The following is a 26,954-nucleotide window of genomic DNA, read 5'->3' as shown; positions in this document are numbered from 1 at the left end:
CATTTAAGGATGCTTTACAAGCCTCTTCGTTTGCTTCTTCCTGTACCTAGGTGCACCCGTCATTACTGTTTTCCCTTGCGTCAGATGAGGGACTTCCAGGATGCCTAAGTGCCCGGCAAATTGAGCTGGTATAGGTATATTGCAGGTATGTATACAGGTGTATTAACAGGAAACGCGTCACGTGACGAAGTTTTGCCTGTCACACAGCAAGGGCTGAAGGCAAAGGAGGAGCTTTGTCAGGTTGGCAACCTTTTCTATAACTCACTGTTCCACGCCAGTAAGTTATTATTGTAGACTGGCAGCGGCGTTAGGTGCCCCTTAATCTGCTGAAATCGCGCTGCAGGATTTCGCTCTGTAGCTGTGATATCAAAACAAAAATAGATTTCCGGTGGTCTGATTTCACTGGAACGACTGCATTTTTAAAAATTGAGGCAGTAAACACGGATTGATTTCATCAAATGGTGGAATGCCTCTCCAGCAGCTGGAAGTTCCAGTTTAGTGCGCTGAAGGAGACCGAAGGAAGGAAGGAAGGAAGGAAGGGGAGAATTATTTCTTTCGCACCGAAGTGGTAATAATCCAGCAGAAAAGCTCAAAAGCCGGATCAGCGGCAAAGGGTAAATAAAGGCAAAAACAAGAAACACGCTCTCCGCACCATGTATCATACAGATAGGGAAAAAGAGCGCCAGCGGTTGTCGTCTGCACGCGGAATTTCAGCTGCTCATAGAAATCAAAGGAGAAATTGAAGATTTTACTTTAGCAATAGTTGGGAAGCAGGTGCCCACATAACGAGCAAAAAGTAGTAGCAAAGAGAGGAGTCTATAATTTTCTAACTCGGGGTCTTGTATCAGGTGAGAGGCGCGCGCACACCACTGTAAACATTTGCGAGTGTAGCGTGGAGTCTACGGAGTTTAGTGGATGAGGGTGGTATGAAGAGGCAAATGAACTAGACTGCTGTAACCTGCAAATGCAAACGTTCGTGCTACTTCTGACCTGCACCATTAATAGTGTCCTTGCAGGGCTGTTATAAGCAGCTCTCCAAGCCACAAACCCCGACACACACAATTTAGAGATGGTGAAATGTGATCCGAGTGTGCCGGGCCATGTTTTAAATGTGTGTGGGTGTTGTTGTTTTTTAAAAAAAACTAAGCATCAAAAAAAGGAGTCCCCTCTAAGCCGCTGTAGAATCACGGGTTTCTTTCAGATGCATTCACTTCCGCCCCGTGAAAGACTTTATAAATGGCTTCCAGAAGCAGGGCGGAAGTTTCCTATCCGGGCCACGAGAATCTCCGTCCGCTCTGTCATTTACAACTCTGTGGCCGTGACCGCAAGCGCGGCAGCTTCCGGCCAGGCTGCCTCCTACGCTCCCCTGAGTGGCTGCGCCGTCTCCATGGGAACGGGCAACTGCCGCGCCAGGTGAGGGCCGGGAGCAAAGAGCGCGAGCTGGAGCAGCGACGGGCCTATCTTTCGCGACCTGTCGTGCCCCGTTACTTAACACGGGGAGCGTGAGGTCGAGGGCGCTTGGGAGCCCATAGAACGAGATCGCGTGTACCCGGATCGAAATCTTGATCACCAAGGAGATGAGGTCCGTGGAGCTTGATCCGTGTTACCTAGGAAGAAAAAGCGCCTTTTGCAGCCCTTGGACGTGGCTGTGGCCAGTTAGCCCTCGCCACCCACCCTCGTGCTTTGCTTTCCCCTGTGTAGAAATAGAAAAGCTGCGGAGGGGCAGCAAGAGTAAAGTTCTTAGATCATCGAAAAGTATTAAGAACAATGTTAAGCAATAGCAGTTAATGGTGCATCCTGTCTTACTTCAACAAAGGGATTCTTATTCATTGTTTGTATTTCTGACTGGTTTATTTTTGCTCTCTAGTGCTAGATTGTGTGTGGTGTGCTCCAGATTTGTGACCCCCCCCCCCCCGCTATTATTGCAAGTGTTGTTCACCTTATTCTCCCTCTTTTCCCCCACCTGGTGTTTCTGCAGGTTTCAGGTCTCTGTCCAAAGGGAGCTATGAGTGATTGCGCTGGAGGAAAAAGTTTGTATCCGTCTGTTGTGTGAGCATGAGGTGTCCCTCTCATCTGGGATGCAGACACTGAGGCAAGGAAGATGCTCCAAACCAGCAACTATAGCCTGGTGCTTTCCTTGCAGTTCCTACTGCTGTTCTATGACCTCTTTGTCAACTCCTTCTCGGAGCTGCTGCGCATGGCGCCCGTCATCCAGCTTGTGCTTTTCATGTGAGTATGGCGCAACAGTGGGTGCTTGTCACTGTCTGTTTTATTTTTAAAGGGCTTGTATACATTGGTCTTTGAAAAGATGCTCAACAGTGCTATGAGCTCTTAAATAAGCTGTAGGGATCAAAAACGTGGTTACTCTTCAGGTCCTTGGATAGAACTGTAGACTAGTGCTTGAATAAGCGATTTGGAATGGAGAAGAGATGGTTAGTATGTCTACTCAGGAGCAATAGTGCAATCTTATATATTATGTGGACTCTGAAGGAAGTCCCATTGTTTTCAGTCATGCTTACTGTTGTGTAAGTGTGCATAGAATTGCTGCTTAAGCCTTTATGTATACAAGAGGACTTGATCCATAGTAAATGTGCTTAGGATTACAGAGAATTTGCCACCTTGAACACAGTGGAACTTTTTTGAGTGAACATGCACAGGAATGCACTTTGTTTGTTTCTACTCTTCTTGGGACACTCTCATTCAGGAAAATGGGAAGAAGAGAGTGCCAGAGAAGAGATGAATGGAGGAATGAAGTAGAATAAAAGATACCAAGAAAATTATTATTCTTTCCCTACTCCTGAAACATCGGCAGTTAGTAGGCTGTATTGTGTTGAATGATATTTTTAAAGGGCTGGTGCTATTATAATCCATTCATTCTATCTTTCTCTGTGGGTATTAGCAGCTATTAGCTCAATTTCCATTACATAAAGTTCTACCCCCAGATTATGAGAATGAGTGATAAGCAGGGGGGAAATAGAGGTAGCTGCAGCAGGTATTATTTCCATTGTAATCTTCTAGCAAGGGTTCCCGGGTTCCCTTTCCTCTGCAATTGGTGGACTAATGTCTCAGTTGGCAGCATGGACAGTGAAAACTTCTGCAGCTATGTTAATGTGCTTTTTGTTCTCCAAGTACTAGGCTTTAGCCACAGTTGTGGGGAGCCTGTGGCCCTCCAAAAGTTGCTGGACCACAACTCCCATCATCTCTGACCATGGGTGGTGGTGGGGAGCTGGTGTCCAGTAGTATTTGGAGAGCCACAAGCAGGGGCATACCTAGGAGTTGGTTAGGTGAGCCCCTGCCAAGGGTGCAGGCCTGGAGTGTGTGCACAAAAATTGTGCCTCTCCGCTCTGGCTTGGAGTGGCTAGGAACTTGCTTGCCTGTTTGTGTGCTCCCTGGGCTGCTTCTTTGGCAATACTATGGGTGGCTGGGCAAAGCATGCAGGCTCCTGTGGGTGCTTCGGTGGAGAAATGCAATTGTGCAAGGGACCAGGGTGTGTGTGTGATGCCAAGGATGCAAGGGAACCTAGGTACACCTCTGTGTATAAGGTATCTATCAATCTCTGTCTCATTAAAATATTTGCCTGTCTTACAGCATTCAGGATATTGCCATCCTCTTCAATGTCATCATCATCTTCCTCATGTTCTTCAATACCTTCGTCTTCCAGGCTGGCCTGGTTAATCTTCTGTTCCAGAAATTTAAAGGGACCATTGTCTTGTCAGCAACTTACCTTGGTTTGAGCATATCCTTCCACATCTGGGTCATGGTAAGGCAGGAGAGGATTGTTTATACTGGTTATCAAGGAAGCCCAGATTCTGAATACAGGAGTAATTGTGCAAGCAAAGAAAACACACGTTGAAACAAACTTTATTTTATGCTCCCCCCAGGTTTAGCACTCTGTAGTTTTTAAATATGGAGGTCTGGATGTAACAAAAAAGCAGTATGGTAAATGGAAGAAATGTTGTGCAAGAGCAGGGATGAATAGAAGAAACTAACAGGTTAGGTTAGGACAGGTAGCTGTGGAAGAGATAGAAGTGCTCTCTATTGAACCCTAGGAATCCCTTGCAAACACCACCTGTGGATTTCCAAATTTGTTTCAACACCCGTTATATTTTTAAAGCAGCTCAGGTTTTTGTACCAACTTCTGTGTGATAAATAATGTGTGCAGAATTTGTAGAACAGTAGCTGTCTCATTGAATTGGTTGAGGAGTTTCCAGGAAGAAAGACCTGGGAAGGAGTTGGATTAGATAAACCAAATAGTATTTAAGACGTTTAAAAGCTCATCTGATGAAACAGGATAAACTGGAAGGGGTCCTAGCTGTTGCAACTGTTATAATGCAATATATTATTGTGGCTTGGCATGTTAATTCACCTTCCAACCTTTCAGAATCTTGTCAGTATAAAGCTAGAATTTCCTTTTGATAGGGTTAGCTGGATACAGGAGGCCTTACAGTCTTCTTTGACCAGTGTTTTTCCCTCCCTTTGGGCAGTTCTGTTTTTCTCAGCTGTCCTTCGTTCTTCACCATCACACCCTGGACTTCTTGCATACATACCAATCACTTCTTTTTCTAAGATCTTTTTGAACAAGCATACTTTTCTTTTGCTCTCGATGAGCATAATTTACTGTGTGCTCCTTTATTCTTGTTTTCTTCGGACATCTTGTTACACTGACTTCTGCTCACATTAATTTATTTTTAGATATCTGTGTCTGAGATCCATGAAAAATGATTGGCCTTGCAATAATTGCCTAAGCTGTCATTTAAGTGGTCTATTGTACGTTTTGTTAATACTGTATTCATGTGATAGCAAATCACACAAAGCACCCTAAGTTAATGTATTGCATCCTCCATCACAGTTGCCCTCTTATGGTCTTTACTGAGGGCTAGCTTGTTGTGTACATGTGATTATGTGTAAGTTGAGTGGTTATTAACATTTCTTTGACTTGGTTTACTGGCACTTTTTATGATTTGGAAGTCATAAACAACAGCTCTTCCTTCAGATTCCCCCCATCACCCAATTTCCTGGTTTCTCTTGTTGCTTCATGCTGCCTTCACATCTTTTCAATGTAATGTATAGACTTTGTATCCCTTTACACTGCCCAATATGCTTGTAGCAGAATCTCTTCTTAATCTTTTAATTCTTTCTTATTTTAAGAAGCAAAAACAAACAATCCCAACAATAAGGAAGGCTGATGTCATTTTCAAAAGAACCAACAAGAAAATTTATATTTAGATTCTTATAACAGGCTTCCAAACTTTATCTGCAGTTTTGTCATGACTACATGACTACCCATGCTGATTTGCAGCTGCAGCTATGGACACAAATGGAGTATTGGAATGTGACTCACTAATTTGCTCAGTACTGGCATTAGTGTAGTCCTAGTGAAGTCTGGTTGAAATGTTATATGTTTGCTACTATTTTGTAATATTGTATAAAGGTGGCCTCTCTAATTTATTGATTATTGGCTGTATAAGTAAGTTTCTTGGCTGCAGCGTTGTTCACAGCCCATTATTCCATTGACTCTTGCTGTGCTATTAGTTGATTGGGGTGAGCCCATTGGATCATTGAAATCTCATAGAATGAGCAATATATGCTTTGTTCTGGCTCTATTTGCTCGGTTCTGTAGTTATCTCCTAGGTTTGTCTTGTCCTTCTAGGCAGTGTGCCTGGGCATTTGTCCTGTATCACATATCTTGAGCTTTAATAACTGTTATATCATTCACCTTTTTTCCTGGACAGATTTGTGAAGTTTAACAGAGGTCACTGTAATTTGGGTAATTAAAGGGAAGGAGGACAGAAGCATTTGGGACAAAAGATTTGTAGGTTTCCAGGGTATTTGGAAGCGTCAGGAAGCTGTGCAGAAGTTGTCTTGGAACAGTGGCCAGGAAGTATATTTGGTCTCTGAGCTTTTAGTTGATCAAACTGTATTTTCTGTTTGGCACCCTGATCCATTGTAAGCACTCAGCATTTTTGCTGTTGTCGCAATAGGCAATGATCTGTGTGATTTACTTTTCAAATATCAACAGATGTTGTGATTTAAAAACGAGGTCCTTATTCCTGGTTCTTCGTGTGTCTTGCTATCCAGCTGCCTAACTGAAGGATACATATTTAAATTCAGTCCAAGTTTTGTTCAGTGGAGCAAACAACTACAATGAACAGGTGTCATTGACATGCAATGACTTACCACTGATGATGGGCTATATTGCCAAAGAGTCATAAAAGTTCGTGGTACAGCACCCTTGGCTTCTTGGAACAGAATGTTTAAATTCCAAAGCAGTGCTTGCATTGATATGAATTCACTGCACTGAAGGCAAAAACCTTCTCATATTTACAGCCTCAATAGTCTAATACCTCCCTATGGATTTCTTTGGCTCTCTTTAGATGAGTGAGGGCTTTACGGAGGCTAACAAAAGATTTATTTCAATCTCACCTCATTTCCAGTTTGAATAACTTAGTGTGCCTATTTTCCTTTTCATTCCCCATCTCTTTTTTTTACTCTTTCTTTTAAGATTGCATGTCATTATTTGTAAATGGTAAACCTGCCTAGAATACACTGGACAAAATGGTACATATTGTAGTTAAGTCCCAGTATCTTGTCATCTGATATTTAGGGAATTAATATCTCATCTTTGAAGTTAGATGAAGCAATCTAGCTTGAAAGTTGGGTACTACTGCTTTCCTAAACCTTGCTTGGTGAGGCAGGAGGATTTAAGAGGATTTTCTGTGATCAGTTGTTGAGAGCTAGAATAGGTCTGGTTGTTCTGTATAAATCTGCTGATCCGATTAACCTTTCTTTGCTCCCTGAGCTGCTCCGAGTGCTGGCATCCATTCCATGTGGTGTCTGGTTGCTTAACTGTTAAGAAAGACTTGGAATAGCCTATTATGACTGGGAACATGAGTTTTGGAAACTCTCTAGTAGTGGAACTAACATCATTACTCTTTTTTTCCAACAAGCTCAACAAATATTGTGTCTAATTTTAATGTGGGTCAACTTTTGGTTTTTATTTTATCTGTGAAAATATTTTTATAGATACAGTTGCATAAGTCCTGGTTTAATATACTTGGAAAAAATGTGGAAGCTTCCTTGAGTGGGATGTAGGAAGAGGACACACCAATCAATGGGATACCACAGGCCTTCTTTGTTGTCCTGGATTGTTGCATGGTTTCTAGAATGTTTATTTGAGATTGTAATAATCTCTGAACTTTCAAGAGAAGGAGTTAGGAATGTTGCTGCTTCCCAAATATATAAATAATTATTGGGAGTAGGAAAATGGGAGCCATGTTTCTGAAGGAATTTGGTAGAAAGATGGGGCACTGAAGAAAGTCTGAAAGGATGGTTGGTATTGTTTTGTGTTGTTCTGGGAGGAACAGTCTATTTCCTGCCTTTAATATTTCATACATTTCTTTCCCACAGAACCTCCGCTGGAAAAATTCCAACTATTTTGTGTGGACAGATGGGCTGCAGACTCTTTTTGTTTTCCAGAGAATGGGTACGAGGCTGTTTCATTTCTCCCCTGTGTTATGACTTCTGAGCAAAGCTTAAAAATTTATCAATGAGGCTGGTTCCATCTGTGCTTCCCTACAGAAAGTAGATGGGACAGGGAGCAGGGGGAGTGTAGCTAGGCAGATAATGGTGAAGCTGAATGTAAGAAAACCAGTAAAGTTGCTACAAGTGTTGACCTTGCTGGCTTGTGACTTATTTCTGATTGGTTGCAGTGGCTGTGCTGTACTACTACTTCTATAAGAGGACGGCTGTGCACTTGGGAGATCCCCGTTTCTACCAGGACTCTCTTTGGCTACGGAAAGAGTTTGCACAAGCACACAGTTGACAGCTGCTTCTGAATCATTTGGAGCAGAGGCCAGCTTGCTAGAATGTGCACAGAGATTTTACCAATATCTTGCAGCAAGTTCCTCTCCTCCCACTACAATTTGTCCCCTACAGTCAAGTTCTAAATCTCATGTGGTCAAATGACTTCATCCCTTTCCTACATTCGTGCACATTAGGCTACTCATCAATGAAACTGCTCTTTTGTGGATACCCTGCTTGCTACTATATGCTTCTCAGTCTCCAAGCACTCCACAATCCTCCTTTCAGTTCAGCAAACTGCACTCTGGATTTGGCTGCAGCCTTACTGAGGAACGATTTGAAGTGCCAAACAGATTTGGCTGACAACTCCCACTGAGTAGCAATGCTGCATTTTCCTCCTTGAGAATATTTTCTTGCCCTAAGCTCCCCTGTGACAGAAAAGGATTCCTGCCTTCACTAGTACCTCTGACAGTGTGACAAGGCATAAAGACTATGGTTTGGCTTTGCAGTATTCAGCCTGAGCAAATGTACTCTCATTGACTTGTTAGATTCCCCTTTTGTACTTGCATTTTTATAAATGGTGAGAAAATAAATTGGCTCTTTTTCAGAAACCATAGTGTGGTGATCTTGCTTTATTGTTTTTCCTCTAATGTGTGGTAGTAAAAGGGTGTTCTTTCCATTCCAAGGCTTGATTTATTACCACCAGTTCTCTGTGTTGTGCTGTTGATATTAAAAATAAACCATATAATTTAGCAACATTCCAATACAGGAAACAAATGGATGTTTTCGTTATGCCTGGCATGTGTGTGGTTTAGGGTAAGATAATGAAATTCACAGAAAAAAAATAAACGGAGGGGGAACAGAAGCTTGTTCCTAAAGCGCAGTACCCAGGAAATCTTGTACTCTGAAATGTGGGACAGGACTCCTAACAGTAGAATTAATTGTGGAACGCTGTGGGCCTTTGGTAGAATAATAATAAAGCTTTCGAGGGCAGGAGGTGATGCTGGGTAACTTGTTAAGTGATGGATTTGGGAGTGGATTTTCGGATATATACGAGCTAGGTGCCATTTGGGCCATGTGAACTGAGCAATCCGAGGTGCTTTGTATGATGTGCGTGTGTGTATGTTGTCCCCACTTCCCGGGGGGGGGGGGAGTTGTAAAATCTAAAATAAAAATGTGTGTGTGAGGAAAGGGCGGAAGGAAAACGGGGCCGTTACATAACAAGCAAAGAAATAGGTGTCGCTCTTTGTCAGAAGGCGAGAGAACGGAGCCCCTGCGTTTATTTCCCGCCTCCACAACTCGCGCGGAGGAAGCGAGGGTAGAATTCATGGGTTACCATGGAGACCAGGCGACGCCGTCCCCGCTCGGAATCTGGGCCTCCGCCCCAAAGAGACGCAGTTCGATATCCGGTATCGCATGGAGCTTTTTGCCTTTCTAACGGGTCTTCCGGCACAAAGAGGCCAGGGATAGAGCGGCTCCGCTCTGCGTCCATTCGGTCTAACGCGCTTCCCCGACCCAGACCTTTCTGCCTCCGCCAACGCTGCGCGCCACTCCGCCCTCTCCCGCTTCCGTGCCGTCAGCTTCGCCGGAAGTGGGTTTCCTGCGTAGCGGTTTCCATGGCGATGGAAGATGGCGCCTCGCAGTAAGTCAGGGTCCCGGCAGCGTTCTAGGGCCCTGGGGGCTGCGAGGTCACGTGACCGCGACTGATCCCCGTGGAAGGCTCGGCTCTTCTTCATTCCAACCCCGCTCGCTCAGGGCCTCCCAGGACACCCCGAGTCCTGCAGCAGGGACAGGAACCGGGCTCCGGCTGCAGCCCGGCAGCGACGGCGGGGATCCGACGGCATCCCGCCAAGCGCTCCCCAGCCGGGAGGAATAGCCGGAGCGAAGGGGAAGGAGGCAGAGTGGCCCCCGGGTCCCCAGAGCCTGATGCGGGCCTCTTGGCTCACCCTCGCGCTGAGCTCCCCCAGAAAAACCATCCTGCCAAAGGAGGGTGGTAGACTTGGGGCCACGTCCTGCGGGAGGCTGCCCCTTAGCAACCCTCTCGTAGTGTAAAGTGCCCAAATACGGGGTTTTGGACCCATCCAAGGGGTTCTCAGATCGGTGGGCTGGGGTTTATATTCTCTGCTGCTGGTTGGTTTCCCTTTGCCTGAGGTATGTTAGACCATTTGCTGAGGTTCCACGCTAAGCTGGTGAGGTCGCAGCATCCCAATTTTGAGCTCACAACGTCCAGTGCAAATACAAGAAAGGCAAAATGGAGAGTGGCTGCACACAGGGCTTGTGTTTTCTGCCCTTGTCCAGCCCTGTACAAATATTGGCGTCCCCTAATGGCTGTTGTCATCTCAGGGCTTCCATTTTGACAATCTTCACCTGGCACCGGTCTCTGTTGTCTGAGTTTAGAACAGAACTGAGACTGTCTCATTGCTGCTTGGCTTCTTAGCAGCAGTTTCTGCTTGACTCACACCCTTTGCCCATCTCCTTTCCGAGGGAAAACCCACCTTGGGGTAGATTGGAACAAATGGCAGTCCTGGGAAAACCAGAATTGCCACTGGCTCTGATTCAGCTCGAAAGCAGGGGGAAAACAGGGCGACAAGAGGAAGTGTACATGAACCCTAATATAGTCTCTCAAGAAAGTTTGTACTGCTCCTCTTTGAGAGAAGGTGAGAGTGGAACACAAAATGTGTACCCCATAGATAATCATGTTCTGGTTTCACCTCCTAGATCGCCAGCTTTCCTCCACTCCTCTGGAGATTCTCCTGTTCCTGAATGGCTGGTATTACGCAACATATTTTCTGCTGGAGATTTTCATATTTGTCTATAAAGGTGAGTCTTTGAAGGGATGGTGTGTTTGGGTTGCCTGCAGAAGGGTTTTTTTACGCATTTACCTTGTGGCTGTCAGCTGAAGAAAGTGAAAGAACAAAGTGGATAGTGAAATTATTTATTTCTCACCTAGCTGCTTGAGAGTTCACAGCCTTTTTCAGAACCATCCATGTCCCAGTGTTTGTTCCTTTGCTGTTCTCTTAATGCATATGTCCATTTGTGCACCCACTTAGGACTCCTGTTGCCCTACCCCTCTGCCAATTTGGCTTTGGACCTGATTATGCTTTTTCTCTATCTTGGGATTGAAGTGACCCGGATATTTTTTGGTGAGTATTCAATAAAAATGTTCTTACGAGTAGTGCACTCACCTGCCATTTTGTGAGCATCTTTGATGGCACTTGACCTGAAAAGATGACTCCTGGGGAAACCCAGCCAGATGGGCAGGATATGAATAAAATTAGTTGTTGTTGTGGTTCACTCATCGATAAATTCTGCTTCTCCAACAGCAAAGGTGTTTGAGAGTAGAGTAGTTGAGCAGAGTGTAAATTGCTGACAGTGCCTTCACTCCCATCATTCCAGGCCTTCCTAATTATTCTGCTGAACTGGAATAGGTGCCTCCAATGAAATGATGCCCAAAGGCTGAAAAGGGGGCTCTGTGGTACATTCCCTAATTTGGGAGTAGGTAGGAGGCAAGACAACATTATGCGGGTGGAAATATGAGATCCCATTCATCCAGTCTGACTGTCCTTCCTGACCTGAGACTAGCTTATGAACTACAGTACAAATGTTAAATGCAAAATCCCATTCCTTATTCTCAGTTAAATGATTATTGATTCAGGTAGATAGCTGTGTTGCTCTGATGCAGTCGAAATAATTTTTTTAAAAAAGTTATTTATTTTTTTTAAATTAAAAAATGTTCACAGTTGTCAACAGGTTTACCATACCCATTGAGCCAATCACCCATCTCCTACTACCCTTCCAAGAAATACCCCACCCCACCTCCCATTATATATAAGGATCTCGTGATTTCGGTTTCAGTGTATCTGAAGAAGTGTGCATGCACATGAAAGCTTATACCAGAACAAATTTAGTTGGTCTCGAAGGTGCTACTGGACAATTTTTAAACTTATTTAGTTAAATGAGTTAAATGAGAACTGATCCCTGAGTTAAATGAGAACAGGTCTATGCATTTGCTTTTTCATATTTTCTGTGTATGGCAGGCTCAAAAGGGAACCTCTGTCAACGGAAAGTGCCCCTCGCTATCAGTCTGGCTTTAACCTTTCCAGCAGCAGTGATGGCAGCCTATTATCTGCTGCTGCAGACTTATGCTCTGCGGCTGGAGGCCATCCTTAATGCTATCCTCCTCCTCTTCTATGCTGTGGAGCTGTTACTGGGTGTTCTCACTCTGGCTGCCTTCTCCAGGTACTTTACTTCCCTACCATTATGGTATTTTATGGAAATATTTTTTTATGTGCATTGATTAGATTTTGTTTCTTAAGACACTGACTGTATTTACATGTAATGTTGGGTTTAGTGCTAAGTGAAGTTTCAGGCTTGTGTGTGAGTCCCCATATCCTCTTCCTTTATGGCTGGGAGGACTTGGAAGGATTTACTTTCACTTTTAAATCCCTATTTAGCATCATGTTGGAACCAAGAATCCTGGTTTAAAACAACAAAAGTCCTGTGGCACATTAAAAAGTAACAAATTAGTTATGACATAAGTTTTCATGGACTAGCTTAAGCTGTAATAAATGTGTTAGCTTAGCCTTTAATGTCCCCCAAAGACTGGACAATATTCAACCATATATCCACACTAGTGCAAGGATTAGTATTAGTACAGTGGGACTTCTGTGCCCCATGCCATTCCCAGAGCAGATTTAAGTGGCATGCAGGTGGGGAATATGCTCAATTGCACAAGGAGAAATCTTTCTTCTTAGCGCTGTGTTGAATGCAAACCTTTCTGTTATACTCTCTGGAAATTGGTATACTGTAACTCTGATCAGTTTAAGAAGCCAACTTCATAACCCATAGTGTTAAGTTGATTTATTATGGCACTTACCAGAGTTTTAAACCAGGATTCCTGGTTCAGACATAATGCTAAGCTAGGATTCTTTAAAAGGAGAATTAAATAGAGAACATAAAATCCTGCTGAAGTCCTCCTTGGCTGTTGTGGGAGAACATGCAAGTTTGACGTTCTTTTTCTGATTGATTCAGGCTCAATGATGTAATGCTAAATTGCACAGGTGGCTTATCATATATTTATGTTGGTTGGCTTATTTCTTCAAACAGGGGAATCAATGGAATAGAACATGGGCTCCCCAGATGTTGCTAGACAACTTCCATCATCACTGACTATTGGCTATGGTGGGAGTTGGATTCCAACATCTGGAGGGCTGCAGGTTCCCCATCCTTGGAATAGGTGTTCAGTTTGTTCCAATGTAAATTGGGTAAGAAGGCAGAGGTATTTGCTGTCGCTGTTGCTAAGATCCTCAAGTTTCGCTCTCTATTTTCTGCAGTTTGGACTCTTACTGAGAACCTTTGTGGGCTGCAATGTATCGAACCATGTGCTCTTCAGATTGGAGAGAGGCTGCATGAACCCTCCATTTCTGTGGCTGGAACAAGATGAGGTGTGGGTCCAATTCCCCCAATAAGCTGAAAGAAGGCGGCTCAACTTCTCATTTCAAGCTCATTCAGGTAGAGCACCATTAGCAGGGTCTCCGGTGTCTGGAAACAGTTTTCATGAGATGACAGACCCACCCACCCTAACTAAGCTTGCAATCCTCTTGGAGGGCGCCAATTGATCCATTCCAACTTTGTACCTTGGGTAATTGACTCTCGCAAGTCAAAAGACTATGGGCCAGTGAATGCCACCTAATAATCAGACTTTGCCTGCAGCTGGTGTGTCCTTTGAATTCCCCAGCGTGGTACATTCTAACAACTCAAGACTCTAGCATGTGTGCAGTGACTCAGGAGGGCAGTCTTGCTCATCCTCTCTAATTGTTGTGTTACGTCCTGTGCCCTTTTCCTGAATGGGGGTAGGGATAAGGGCAGCAGGCCTTGTGCCCCTTCCCCCCAAATCAGTGTTGTTATTGGTGTCTATTGACAATTTGTGATACTTGGTTTTCTACTGCATCCTTGGAATAAATATTTATTTTTAAACTACTGTAGCTATGTGGAGCTTCAGACAAACATTGGTACACTGGGAGAACAGCGGTGCTCCTAGAAGCATGGGGGACCCCTCTTGGGGTGAAGAGAGGTACACATCTTTAAGATAACTGAGGCTTTGCAAATCATCCTAACTGCATGAAGGCGGTTCAGAAGGGACCTCATGGGCACAGAAAGTTTTTGCATAAGGAAATTCACATTCAAGGGTCCTGGCTTGGGTCTGCTGTAGGTAGCAGAGCTTTCATTTAGAGTTCAAGTATGCCCTGTGTGAGGGAGGATCTACGGAGGAAGGGTCATTTCCAAGAGGTCTAACACATGGGCCAATTGGGCATCAGTTGAGATAAGCATGAAGTAAGCCCACACAGAAAAAGTTTATTGGTGGGAAGAGCAAGGTCAGATGCTCTTAGAAATGGAACAGTGTTGCTCCAGATGCGTCTGAAGCCCCTGCCCATAGTCGGCCTCCTTGCTCAGCCACAAAAAACTTGTTGTTGGGTGCTTTGATGATCAGGCAACTGGAGGATGCAAACTGGATGGTGAAATTGCTGGGACGGTCACTGTTTACCAAGATTTGTCCATCGTTATCCAGAGCCCAGTACTTGCTGCCTGCGGGTCAAGTGGCAGAATTAGTGGAAGGAAGGGTGAGGGTCAGGGAAGGTTAGAGGCGTGGCAAGACCAGCTCTTGGATCTCTCCGACTTTTACGAGGTAAAAGAATCACAGGTAATTCGGATGTGCTTGTCATGGCAATACTAGGTATGGTTTAGAAAGAAACCATGTATAAAGGGAAAACATGACCGACACCTAGAATAATAGAGTTGGAAGGGACCCAAGGGTCATCTAGTCCAATGCCCTGCAACACAGGAATCACAGCTAAATCAACCATGGCAGATGGCCATCCAACCTGAACAGTAGTTTATCCTTAATTGGGCCTAGGAAACTATTGTCCAGGGGTCATGGAGCAAAACAAATGGCAAAGGGGGGGGGGGGGAATAGTGATGATGCGCTCTCTTGCATTGTTTTGGTTTGGGAAAGCAAGTTTGGGCTCCCTCTTATGGTTACGTATAAACTAGGCTTGTTTTTATAAAAATCCTTTGATGGCAGTTCCCATTTATGAGTAGGTCATGTTTCTCTCGCAACACAGATACTAGGAGACCCCAACCCCTTGGAATATACTTAGTCCCACCTGGAAACATACTAACCAACTTGGAAGTTATAGTAGCCTTCCTCGGTGAGCGACAGGCTGCTGGCAACATAGCTGACGCAGTTCCCTTCCAACTTCCTCATGTCAGAACACAGACCCACGTAGCCGGCATCACTGTGCAGGACAAGCAGTGGCCGGTTCACCAGCACCAGCAGGAAATCTTCACTCTTCCCTGAAGGTACAAGGGAAACCTTTAGCATTGGCCGCACCTGGCTTTCAAAGAGAACTATTTACCACCCTTCCTTTTGCTCTCAAGAGGGAATCGGCTCACCAGGGAAAGTCAACTTCAGTGCTAAAGATCAGGAGAAATCGCCCCACACTGAGAAGCCAGGCTGAGTGTTGTAACAGGGGCCCAGAATTCACAATGTCTCCCTTTAGTCTTTTTTACTTGATTCAAGGTGCTGCTTATGGCACAGAAAGCTTTTAATGTCTTAGACTTCAAATACTGTTCTTCCCTTGGGTTTTATCCCGATTTCTACTGTCAGTGGCATTTGCCCTAAAGTTCATTCAAGTAACCACTATGGACAACAACTGCACAGCTGTTTCTGGTGGTGGTTCCCCCCAAACTGGAGCTCATTCTCTGACTGCTTCCCAGATCATATTACAGAAGCTACAGAAGCATGTCAACCTACTTGGTATGCAGTTCTGGGGGCCAGGATTATATGCACAGAGGGGCAGTGTTTTAGTGAGTCTTAGGGTGCTTTTTTCCCTTTCATCCAGGCTGTATTTGTAGTGATGTTAGCTACTCCAAAGCGTAAGGAAGGGAGTGTAAACAGAACTCATTCCATCTTGCAAGAGCAAGATTATGAAAGTTTTGGTTGCTGGTTTCCAACAAGAAGCCCTTGAGGTGTCTAAAAAGCCATTTCACAGGATGGGCTTAAGGTTGGCTCCCCATGTTCCAATTTTATATCCAGGGACAGCTTGGTTTCTGTGCAAAGACTTTCCCCACATTATTCCTCTAGAGGGCTATCTAGGGACTTAGTGCAAGGCTGTCACTTCCATTCCTTTCCCCTAGAACTACCTAAAGCTAATTTGCAGCTGGCAGTGTGCAGTCTCTCTTCCCACCCTAGCTGTGTTCACCTGTCCACACTGATTCCCTGGTGCTTGTAAGAGAAGCTCTCTACCAACTTGTACCTGCAGCTTTGGGAATTGCCAGGAGCTGTCCATTGGGCCGCATGGACACTTGCTTGTCTGCTATGCGGAGACACACCTTTTGGTCTTGGTACTGGATGTCGAACCAGACATTCCTGTCCTGTTTGGTGTTGCTGTTAATACAGTCATTAGGACCCTGCAAAAGACAGGATGCATTCGTTGGAAAGTGCTTTTTGTGTTTTCGGCTTACTTTGTCTGATAGAAACCTCCTGCTGCAGTCCCTTTATCAGCTACGTTCTGAGATTCATGTTGATATATTTTCAGTGGAAGGTATTTGGTGCTGCATCAAGACTGAGAATACCATTGTGGTGGGTGACACAACACAAGAGTACAGCAATGCATGAGCATTTCAATATCAGGGAGGTTAGTCCAGCAGTAAAGGTAAAGAGTCGGTCATGACTGACCATTAGGTCCAGTCATGACCAACTCTGGGGTTGTGGCGCTCATCTCACTTTATTGGCCAAGGGAGCCGGCGTACAGCTTCCGGGTCATGTGGCCAGCATGACTAAGCCACTTCTGGCGAACCAGAGCAGCGCACGGAAACACCATTTACCTTCCCACCAGAGTGGTAGCTATTTATCTACTTGCACTTTGACGTGCTTTTGAACTGCTAGGTTGGCAGGAGCAGGGACCGAGCAACGGGAGCTCACCCCATTGTGGGGATTCGAACCGCCGACCTTCTGATCAGCAACTCCTAGGCTCTGTGATTTAACCCACAGCGCCACCCGCGTCCAGCAGTAGTTACGTCCACAAGTGGAGGGTTTCTAGCATCAGCAAGATAGGGATGGTGGTGGACCTTGGCTTTATTCAAAGCCATTTTCTTGTTGACTTCACACTTCAAGTTGCACTATATGAACCATAGCCCAGACTGAAGCCAAACAATTAAGATTTCTAAATGGTATGTTAGATGTAGACAGTATAAGTTTTGAAGCACAACAAAAATCTGCAAAATTTCTGACCATGGTCCATAGCAGATAGGGTATGTGCACACCATGAACAGCAATGCAGCCAGAAGATCACCTTCAACTCTACTTATAAGTTTCATTTAGTTCAACAAGTTTTACTCCCAGGCAAGTGAATAGCAGACCTGAAAAAGATGTCTCCAGCGCTCCAGGCTTAAGCAGTTAGCTTTCTCTTAAGAGGCTGTTCAGGAAGTTGTGCATTTTTACTGCACTCTTACATATTTCATCTGTGGCAGGGATGAGAAACCTGAGGCCCTCAAGATGTTGGAGTAATAACTGCCAGCCAATGATCAAGGACAATAGGAATTTAAGTACTTGAGAGCCACAGGTTCTCCATCCTCAGTGTACAAAAAACAATTTTTCACTTTTCCACAAGGAGGATTGTGTATAATGCCCTGCTTTGCTTTGTAGAATAGAGTAACTCCCCCCACCCGCACTAAAGTTGACAAAAATGTTTTGGAAAAGGATTGAGACAGCCCTTACTAGCATTAACAAACAAGTTCAGGACCAAGAGCTATCTACTGCTATTTAACAAGCCTCCTTTTATCAGTTCCCCGCTTGCTAAATTATCCTCCTCTTCATTTCCAACCTGCCTTTCTGTATTAATACACACACGGCGCAGATATATCTTCTTCATCTGGGGAGAGTTAGGTGAACACCTGAGGTGGCAAAGCCTCTACTACACCAAGTTTCAAGCTGAAGTCATTTTGTTTTTTGAACCAGGCCACAATTTTTGTGAATGCTCGCAGCCAAGTGTCGAGGATGCAGCTCACCCACCTCCTTGCTCACATTTAAAAGAATTCCAGATTAAGTTGGTGCAGCACAATCGGGGCACAGATGTATCCAGTGGAGGCTGATCCACTTGGGCAAAAGGGGCCCTGCCCCACCATCCTCACTCTGCCCTTGATCAGTCCCCACATTCTCACTTACAACCAGTCGTGGGGTGGGGCTGCCTGTCAGCTTCCTCCCTCCTTAGTCTCAGTGTTGCCCACTGTAGAATATAGTCGGAAGGAGGTTGGGGACAAGACTGGAATGAGTGGCTGTGGCTGAAAAAAGGCTTTCTGCATGCAAAGCAGGTGCTCTACCACCTACGAGCTGCAGTCCTTCTCCATAGTTAGGAAACAAATTGAAATAGCTGGTCCTGCCTGATTGCTGCTGTTCCTCGTAACGCATGGCAGGCACACTCACCAAGGACATATATGCTCCGCTGTGGCTACGGAAGCAGACCTTCTTTGTGGTGTCATCAAACAGCACCTGGAAGATCTCTGTGTTGCCAACAGCCATAGCATTGGCATAGAGATCAGCACCTGCAGGGGGCAGGGAAGAAACACCCTAGGTCAGCATTCCTACATATGCCATTGCCCACTCCTTGCAGGCTGAAATCAGTGTTTTGTGGATTGAAAGAGGAAAACATCATGCAGAGAATGGGGGCATTGTCTGTGTGTCAACTGACCTAGGATCATTTGGACCTTCCTATCTTTATCTTTGGAGGCAGGCTGGTTTAAGAGCACAAAACGTCACGTGCAATCCTAAATTCAAATCCTCTTTCAGATCTGGATTAATTGTGCACAAGTTAAATGTGCCGTAAGTTGCTGGCTTGCTGTACTTCATTTCTTCCAAAGGAGTGCAGAGTGTGGATTCAAGTAACCTGTCTCACCAGGGGAGCCCGATGGAAGATCTTTGGCTACATGGCTTCTCCCATGGCCCCCCAAATCTGCTCTGCAGGTTCAAGACGACCCCCGAACAGTGTATGTGGGAAAGGTGAATCAGTTCATCTGGGAAGCAGAACAATCGCTTGAAAGTGACATTGAATTCCATCCTGGGTTTCTCTAGTCAAAGCACTTTGTGTGGTTTTCTTCCAGTCTTCTTGCCCCAGTTCTATAGCTACACCATTCATTTCCTCAAGTTTTTGCTTTTTCAGCTCACTGCCTACTTAGCCCATTTCGATTGGCCATCTTGTATTCTGGTTAGCCTCCCAAGCACTTCTGTCACACCACTTTTAATAAGAAATGCTGTGGGTTTTTTTCAGGGACCATAATCTTACTGGATCCTTGCTACTTCAATTGTATGTGCCCTTTTTCTGCTTCTTACTTCTGCACCCTCTCTTCAGCCATCTTGCCTCTAAGGTCCCAGCATCTAAGCTTACCTGCCTTCTAAGAACTCCTCCCAGCCTTCACCCTGCCTCCCAAGTCAGTTTTATCTCAGTTTTACCCAGCCAAACTGACAACTGTCCCATTGCTCGCAGAATGTGGACTACTACTGTGCCTCATTTTCTGAGCAGGTGGAATAGTCACAAACATTCCATCTCATCAGACCGGAACAGCCAATCAGCAGCAGAGGCTTCACAAAGTACAATGCAATATAGATAGTGCTGTTTTCTCCTGACTTACCTGGCCTGCAGCAAATGAACTTGTTAGTAGAGGAAGAGCGCATAGAGACCTGGGCAGGGCTGGATTCCATGCTGAAGAGTTCCTCCCGTCCAGGTTTGTCCATCTTTACGGTTCTCATGCTACCCTCTCGCCCAGTCAAGTACTTTCCCTCCTCATCCCGCAGAGCGACCAAGCCGCCATGCACCTCCAGGGAGTACAACGTTTGTGGGGTAACATCTGGCACCAGTGAGCCATTGGAAGCCAACAGTTTGCCAGCCCCATTCCTCAATCCATACTTCTTTACTGGAGACAAAGGCGAGAGAGATGAGAGGTTGACAGCAGCTTGATGTTCAGTCCTGGAAAACAATCTCCAAATCAATTGTCTTACAAAGTAGCATCAGGGCTGATGCTTGTTTTACTGCAGAATTGCCACACAGGCCCACCCTGCCTGCAGTTCCAAACACCAACCCTTTAGAGTACCCTAGTCCTGTTCGCCCTTAACATTTCCCATTGTATTTCCCTTGCCCAGAATCTCATATATCATTTGTACATGTGTGCTTTGTTCTGATAGGCATGTTGACGTTCATTGGGTCTCAGCTTTGTACAGCGTTGGTGGTGCTGACACTGCATTTGTTTCCTCGTAGATTACACCCTATTTTTCTTGCATAGTTACTTTGGGGGTTTACGTGTGTGCTTGATAAAGCTAGAGGCCATTGCCCCAACCCAGGTATAGTGAGATGTGCCATGGGCACATGCAGGCTGATATTGGGATTGAAGTCATGTTCTCATCTGCACTAATACACACCTTTATCCACACTACATGTGTGTTTTAAAAACTGGTTGTATTAGATTCTTTAGCCTAGTGTGCAATTTCACTTAAAAGTGTGTGAGAGAGAGTGGGGAACCTCCAACATCAATACGGTCAGGAAAGAGGATTTGCACTTGGAAACTTCTCTGCACAGACAATTCCCTTTCTTGTCTTATTTGGAAAGTTTGCACTGGTGTCTAACTTACCAGAAAGTCTTGCATAGGGCAATTAGTAGTTCTAAGAATTACCCAAGCTAATTAATGATGTTAAGGAAATCAAAATTCCTGCCAGCCACAGTGACTTCTTGGGTAAACAGAATTTGAATTCACCTGGTATGTATGGGGAAAATTGCCTTCTCTCACCATTGGACTCCAGACCTATTGGAGGAGATGCAAATGACTCAAACTGAACTTTTTCACACATCAATAACAGAGGACTATCTTAGAAGGTGCTTGGGTGGCTTTTGGATAGAGATGTGTAAATAAGGCAGTGTCACTCAAACTTTTTGAATTAAGACCTTCCACTTAGAAGCACTTACTGCCTTCCCAGGCCACCCCACCCACCTGTAGCACTTAGATATCCTCATGTACAGGTAAAACCACAAGCAGACAAACATCTGTAGAATAAAGCACCAACTTTCTCACTGTGGGAGGAGAAAGCCTGTAACAGGTACAGACTTTCTCCATCTCTCAAATTTCTCAAGCCTTTCCATGTGTTCAGACTTACCCCAGGTGTCCGATTCATAGTTGGAGAGGATAACAGAAAACTTTAAACAATCCTTAGTTCAGAGGAAGCAACTTTCTTGTTAGTATGGTAAGCTATAAGTCCTCATCTGCAATAGGAATTACTGTAAAAGTGTGTGTGTGTGTGTGTGTGTGTGTGTGTGTGTGTGTGTGTAACCCTACAGCAGAATGCTTGTTTTGCTTCTTTAACACCCCCCCACAAAGGGGGGGGGGAGATGTGTGTTACACTGACATATCAATTGAAAACAAAATAGGAAAATGCCACCACTCACCTCTGAAATCATAGTAGATAGTGATGACTGATTCAGCTCCCCAGGGCATGTCACGGTCACAGCGCAGCACCCCCGTTTTATCATCACACCGCACATAACGCTTCCTGTTGGGGTTGTACATGGCAACATTGGGGTGCACAGCCAGGTGAAGGGTCCATTTTTCAGTTTCGGTGGCAGCCTGGGCAAAGCAAGTGACATTCTCCTCTGCTCCACCCAGGTAGCGCTTGGACTGTTCATTTTGCAAGGACACCTGCAGGGAGGGAAGGATGTCTGGTCAGCTACATTGCCCAAGACAAGAAAAGCAGGAACACTCTCAATGAGAGCAAAGAACATGGCAGAATAAAATTCAGGTATCATTACACCAATTACGTTACACCTTTTGGCTTATGGAGTTGCCATGATTACCTAAGTTCCATTGTGCAACAGTTATTTCCAGTTGTGGATGGGAAGTGGCTAGGGCACCTTGAAGGATACACCAGGCAACTCTTAGCACAGGGACTCAAATAAGCTATTCAGACACATTCTCTCCCCTTCAGCCCTTAGTGGCTGACTATCATACTGTTTGGCCGACAGGGACAAAGAGCTTTGGCTCATGTGACTAGCTTCCCAAGGAGACCATGGGGGGGGGGGCGGGGAGTCCAGGGACATTTTACACTCTTCCTGATGCACTTTACAGGAATTTGCTGCCTGGACTTACAAACTTGCACACTAAGAAAAGACCCTGCTTCTCACCACAGCAAACTAGTCTGCATATCGAGCTCAATCCTGCCCTCATTTCTGCCTCTTAATTGTAAAAGACATTTGTAAGCAAAACAAGAGGCCCACATTTGGGCAATAGAGGAATAGTTTTGAGGCCCTATTGAGGCAACTTTAAGCATTGTTTTCCTACCTTCTGCCCTCCGTCTCACCCACCCAACCCTCTTTGTCCAGAATTCCAGCCCGATAATATCGGACATAAGCTACACTTGATAGGATGCTTGTGCCTGGGTGAGAGACAGCACCTTGCCATCCGGATACTGATGCAAGAGAAAGAAGGTCTGAGGCCCTGGTTTGTCCTGGTCACAGGTGACTTTTCCATTTGCGTCAGCCGCCAAGTAGCGTTTCAGTGCACTGATCAGGTGAAGCTTTTGGCCAGCCCCTTCTCCTGGGCCAGCTGCCCCAGCTCCCTGTGGGCTCACAAACTGCAGTACCCACAACTGGCGAGGCTTCAGTTGCTTGCCTGTGGCTGCCACCTGGAAACGGAAAGGTTCAGCAGTCAGGTAGCGGTTGGCCGCATTAACAAGGCCAAATTCTAGTGAGTATGTCATGGTGAGAATAACAAGAGACTTGAATGGTACCCATTCATCAGACCAGTTATCTGGGCTCACTTGAGATTAATCCTGGTCCCTTAGATCACAATCATCACCTAGCAACCAGGTAAACCCACCCACTCAGCATTAAGCCCCTCCCACAGACTGTTCACCACTCAAGCTGCATTCTGAAAGTACTACCACCTCACCCGCCAGTCACAGGCTAATACCCTTTTATGACAAACCTTCAGGAAGGTGAAACACAAACCATCTGTGCAAGCCTATGATCCCCAGAAACATTTCACTGAATACCACTAGCAATCAGGACAATATTCTTGTAACTGAACCTTTTCCTGCCATAGACAGAAAGCCCTTATATGCTATTATATTTCCTTGCATCCTTGCCTGTAATATTCAATTTCACATGAAAGGCACAATCCCCTTTCAAAGTGTTTGAGTTTCATCTGTTTCCATCGTGGCTTCATTTCCCCATCTCTGTTCAGCATAATGCTTATCCCTTTTTATGAAACCTGTGATTTCTGTTCATGTTTTCCAGAGCAAATATTTTTTAAAGGAGCTACTTAAAATGATGCTGAGCATCGAATCTTCATTCGGTGTACTGATTTCACACTGGCAGAAATTCTCAAGGGTCTCAAATCTTTCCTTGGCTTGCTACCAGACACTCCCCTTTAAATGGAGATGACTGAGAGATAGAAGCTTTAAAAAAATCATTTTAATATGTGTACATAAAGTGGGTTTGGAACTAGTTTAGCAATACATAAAACCATGGTTGTACAAGGGCTACTACCCAGCCAAAATATGGCACCTGTCTTATCTATCCATCCTCTTTTCCATATCAAGGTCTCCCCCTGCCCCCCGCTCATATTTAGTGGAGATTCTAGAAAACAGCTCACCCAGCATTCAAAATAGTTACAAAATGAAAAGAAGCCATACAATGCAGTATAAAAGATTGACAATATCATCAAGTTTATTACACAATTTCCAACCTATCAGAAAAAGACAAACAAATCAAATCACGAAGAACAGGGGTGGGTGAGTTGAGAGGAACCAAGGCTATGTTTCTGTTGTTTCATTTCTTTCTTTTCTTACTTCCATTATTTCAAAACAAACTAAAAATGTCCATTATGTAAAAAGCAACTTTTCCAATCATCAATTTTTAATATATTTTACAGTTTAAATTGTCACTCCATTGCTTACACAACTTTCCCCGTTTTATTTTTTAAAAAAACCACATTTAGAGCTGAGCACCTCTGTGATCAACAGTACAAAAGGAGGTGCCACATCACACAAGAACATCCTTTGCCAGACACCACCCCCTCCGCCTTAGGCCACAACATTGTTCTGTGAGACAAAACAGGGTCCTTCTACAAGGGAGGCTTCACCATGCAGCTGAACAATCACATTAAGTGTTCATGAACACAACAGATGCTTGGCCTCACTACCGAGATCCAGTTGCTGGAGACTGCATATTCCAGGGTGTAACGTGTTACCTTGATTTTAAGTAACTGGGTGCTCAGGCTAGGATGGAGCAATGAAAGCTGAAAATGAACACCCGAAGGGTTGCAACTCAAAGATGAGAGCTTAATCAAGAACTCTGCAGGTGCTTTTGTCCCATAATGCTCCGAACACGCAGGTTTTTGCTGCAACTGGTCTCAAAGGGCTGCCTGGTGACTAGAGTGGCTCCAGAAACCCTACTTACGATTACATAACACAGCTAAATATGGTGGTGTGAAGAGACGCCTCCCACTGTCTCTAATCGTCTCCCTAGACTGGCATGCCAGAGATCAGTGAGGTATGGAGCTATCTGAAGCAAACTCATGAGTGAACCACTCCAAAAAGGAACTCCTTTTAAAAGGAGGCAGGGGCCAAGGAAAGCTCTGGACCTTAAATCAACACGTTCAACAAGTACATCACATAGAATTTTAAAAATGCTTAGAGTGTGCTGCATTCGGTAACTTCCAGGTAGCCTCAGCTTGACTTTGCCCCTTTCCATTCTATGGTCTCCGTTCACAACACTTCCTCTACAACAAGGAAGGCGGCAATCTGGGAGGGGCTGGCCCCAGAAACAAAGGTTTACATCAGAAGTTACAACTGGAGCAGCTATTGCATGAAACAAAGCGAGGAAAATGGTTAGCAAATCAGTGGAAAGCGGACCTGCAGTAGCCAGATCTATTTTTTAAGGGAGATTCAACGTTGCGAGCCGGTTGACCAACGCAGGCCCCTCTAGAGGAAGCCAGGTAGAAAGGAGGTGACATTTTCCCGCAACTAAAGGAGGAAGGGAGAAGAGGGGTCACCCGAAGAAGCAGCCAGCCTGCCTTCCATCCTAGCAGGGAAATACTGTTTTCTAAGCTGTGTACAACGGTGCTGGAGGGCGAGACTGAAGCTGCTTTGGAAAAAGGATCAGATTTAAGGAGGAATGGATGCCTCGATGCCTAAGAAAACAATGCAGTGTGGATCGTGGACACAAGTTCCGGGGAGAATAGGGTCAGACATCTCATACTGTGCTGAAGCACCAGTTTTTCTCGCAGGAGACGAGCTGGATGGGCTCCTTCCCCAGTGCTCCTAAAAAAGCCACGGAAAGGAAAGAGGCAAGAGACCTCTGTGGAAAGCACCATTCTCTTTGGGTCCAAGAATCCATGGATTGAAGTGGCCCCCTGGTCACGGTGGCTCAGACAACCAACCCCTCCCACCCTCCAAGTCATTCAGTGCTTCTCCATCAAGCAGCAGTGACAGCACACAGGCAGAGCTCAGGTCCCAATACCATGGTGTGCCAGATGGAGTTCTGCAGGCAAAGTCCCTTCCAAGGGGTCCGGAAAGAGCAGAGGGCAGTGGGAAGGAGGGGGTGGAGAAGCCTCCATATTTTAGTCTTGATTAAGGAGAGGAGATAAGAGTCCATAAAAACACTGAATGCTTCCCACGCTCCTAGAAAGAGACAAAACAAAATTGGAAATGCTAGTAAGTTCTATAGCACTTTCAAAGAGGTATGTTGAGAATTTTGCCCATTAACCCTGGACTGTAACTCCGTGGGGAAGTCACAGTTATTTCCACATGCAATAGGGAACCAAAGCTACAGGGTTGTCTTAGCTCATGGTTGAACTGGACTAGACTCAGCACTTTACCTACTGAATCAAACTTACTCTCAAGTCAGACTCATCGTCACCTTAGGTGCTAGTCACATTCATAAGGCAAAGAGGGTGGTGAGGTTGCAAGGCTATGTTTTACTTATTTTTGTAGTTTCTACTCCACTTTTTATTCCAGGGCACCCAAGGCAGATTGCCATTGGAAAAAATTGGCTAATTTTCAAGTTAGAGAAGTTATTCTACCAATACTAGTCTGTGATGCGCCTCTTGAAATAAAAGATCTGAACTCTTTTTTTTTTTTGCAATTTCTTTCCCTTATACTAGGTCTGAGAATTCAAAGTAATATAAAGTTGGATTTGTTAGTGGGTTTATTGGTTTGCTTTACAAAGAGGCAAACAAGACCAGCAAACATGAACACATGTAAAAACTCTTCAAAGAGATAGTTACGTCTGTGAGTCATAGCTGGGCTCATCAGGGATTCCATAAATCAAACACACTAATGATGACTGAATTTGAATTAATGCTTGCAGAGGTACAGCCTAAGACACAATCAATACAGTCAGGAAGGGCGAAAGTAGCTTTCTGCACAAACGTAAAAACAAAACTGCCCAAGCACTCCCACTTTGTTTCTCCCATGGCATGGATGGGAGCAATAAGCCATGGAGATTGGCTTGTCATTAACATGCACATTGGAATCACAGCTTGTTTCTCTTGAACAATAGTCAGTAAGTCAAGAACAAACTTTGGCTTGTGGCTTGTGTCTTGTTCAGGTTATTGCTGTCATTCATGGCAGGGCAGCAGCAAACTGGCAGCTACTGAGCAGTTTGCATTAGCATGCTACTAGTTCACAGTAACCAGGACTTATTGCAATATATAGACTGGGCCCTTGACACATTTACCACGCATCTGATTCTAACCTACAGAAATACCGTCGTTTTCACTCGGTAAGACGCACCTAGTTTTTAGAGGAGGAAAATAAGAAAAAAATATTCTGAACAAAACAGTGGATGTATGATTTTTGTGGTTCATGCTGTGGCCACAAACATGTGATTTGATGCTGAGTTTGGGGTAGCCCAATGCAAAAATCCTGAGAATCCATGTGGATCCGTGCTTTGTAACCACGTTTTTGCGCCATTGCGGCCCCACAAAACAGTGGGTGCGTGATTTTTGGGGGGCAGGCTGTAGCCATGGACATGCTATGTGATCTGATGGTGAATTTCGGGTGACCCAATGTAAAAATCCTGAGGATCCATGGGCTTTTACCTCCCCCATCCCAG

General features: G+C 44.9%; 4 protein-coding genes across 15 annotated transcripts in view; 2 read left to right on the top strand and 2 right to left on the bottom strand.

Moving 5' to 3' along the window:
- Positions 1–16: 16 nt before the first annotated feature.
- Positions 17–8,414, top strand: TMEM138 (transmembrane protein 138). Of its 5 annotated transcripts, none has more exons than XM_081022413.1 (5): positions 17–145; positions 1,979–2,229; positions 3,589–3,760; positions 7,408–7,483; positions 7,710–8,414. In XM_081022413.1, exons 2-5 carry the CDS (start codon positions 2,102–2,104, stop codon positions 7,820–7,822), a joined length of 489 nt encoding a protein of 162 aa, XP_080878539.1. In that variant the 5' UTR covers positions 17–145; positions 1,979–2,101; the 3' UTR covers positions 7,823–8,414. The 5 variants fall into 5 exon arrangements, with proteins under 5 accessions (XP_080878539.1, XP_080878541.1, XP_080878540.1 ...); XM_081022415.1 differs by lacking the exon at positions 17–145 and adding an exon at positions 218–240; XM_081022414.1 differs by lacking the exon at positions 17–145 and adding an exon at positions 560–614.
- Positions 8,415–9,300: 886 nt separating this feature from the next.
- TMEM216 (transmembrane protein 216) overlaps positions 9,301–26,954 on the top strand; it is a 22,916-nt gene continuing 5,262 nt past the window's right edge. The window contains exons 1-5 of one of the 4 annotated variants that reach the window (XM_081022457.1): positions 9,301–9,442; positions 10,519–10,620; positions 10,851–10,943; positions 11,838–12,039; positions 13,134–13,780. In XM_081022457.1, the coding sequence (XP_080878583.1) occupies positions 9,430–9,442; positions 10,519–10,620; positions 10,851–10,943; positions 11,838–12,039; positions 13,134–13,149 (426 nt within the window). In that variant the 5' untranslated portion in view covers positions 9,301–9,429 and the 3' untranslated portion in view covers positions 13,150–13,780. Of the gene's footprint in view, positions 9,443–10,481; positions 10,621–10,850; positions 10,944–11,837; positions 12,040–13,133; positions 13,781–14,921; positions 14,941–26,954 lie in introns of those variants that run through there. The other 3 variants (XR_013990954.1, XR_013990953.1, XM_081022456.1) reach the window with 3 other exon arrangements.
- On the bottom strand, positions 14,135–22,712 carry LOC308485915 (fascin-like). Of its 2 annotated transcripts, XM_081022147.1 has the most exons (8): positions 22,289–22,712; positions 21,288–21,537; positions 20,602–20,649; positions 19,486–19,767; positions 18,284–18,402; positions 16,116–16,269; positions 14,980–15,153; positions 14,135–14,385 (listed from the first exon to the last, which is right to left on the bottom strand). In XM_081022147.1, the coding sequence occupies exons 1-8, from the start codon at positions 22,592–22,594 to the stop codon at positions 14,186–14,188; spliced, it is 1,533 nt and encodes a 510-aa protein (XP_080878273.1). In that variant the 5' UTR covers positions 22,595–22,712; the 3' UTR covers positions 14,135–14,185. The 2 variants fall into 2 exon arrangements, with proteins under 2 accessions (XP_080878273.1, XP_080878274.1); XM_081022148.1 differs by lacking the exon at positions 20,602–20,649 and having other exon boundaries at positions 22,289–22,709.
- The window catches only part of CPSF7 (cleavage and polyadenylation specific factor 7), a 22,197-nt gene continuing 18,784 nt past the window's right edge, over positions 23,542–26,954 (bottom strand). For all 4 annotated transcript variants that reach the window (XM_081022164.1, XM_081022163.1, XM_081022166.1 and 1 more), the window contains one exon: positions 23,542–25,519. The gene's annotated coding sequence lies outside the window, so the exon portion shown is untranslated. The remainder of the gene's footprint in view (positions 25,520–26,954) is intronic.

The sequence above is a fragment of the Podarcis pityusensis genome (genome assembly GCF_964106645.2).
Source record: "Podarcis pityusensis genome assembly, chromosome: 1".
Taxonomy (NCBI): Eukaryota; Metazoa; Chordata; class Lepidosauria; order Squamata; family Lacertidae; genus Podarcis; species Podarcis pityusensis.
The sequence above is the reverse complement of the archived record's forward strand: the minus strand, read 5'-3'. Positions and strand labels throughout refer to the sequence as shown.

What these genes read in the sequence shown, in the direction of transcription:
- TMEM138 (XM_081022413.1), top strand. Translation starts at nt 2,102, where the DNA reads ATGCTCCAAACCAGCAACTATAGCCTGGTGCTTTCCTTGCAGTTCCTA. An exon ending in CCTTCCACATCTGGGTCATG is followed by an intron (nt 3,761 to 7,407) that starts GTAAGGCAGGAG and finishes TCTTTCCCACAG; the next exon opens with AACCTCCGCTGGAAAAATTC. An exon ending in TTTTGTTTTCCAGAGAATGG is followed by an intron (nt 7,484 to 7,709) that starts GTACGAGGCTGT and finishes GATTGGTTGCAG; the next exon opens with TGGCTGTGCTGTACTACTAC.
- LOC308485915 (XM_081022147.1), bottom strand. Translation starts at nt 22,594, where the DNA reads ATGACATACTCACTAGAATTTGGCCTTGTTAATGCGGCCAACCGCTAC. An exon ending in TATCTACTATGATTTCAGAG is followed by an intron (nt 20,650 to 21,287) that starts GTGAGTGGTGGC and finishes CTCCTCCAATAG; the next exon opens with GTCTGGAGTCCAATGGTGAG. An exon ending in CTACTATAACTTCCAAGTTG is followed by an intron (nt 14,386 to 14,979) that starts GTTAGTATGTTT and finishes CTTGACCCGCAG; the next exon opens with GCAGCAAGTACTGGGCTCTG.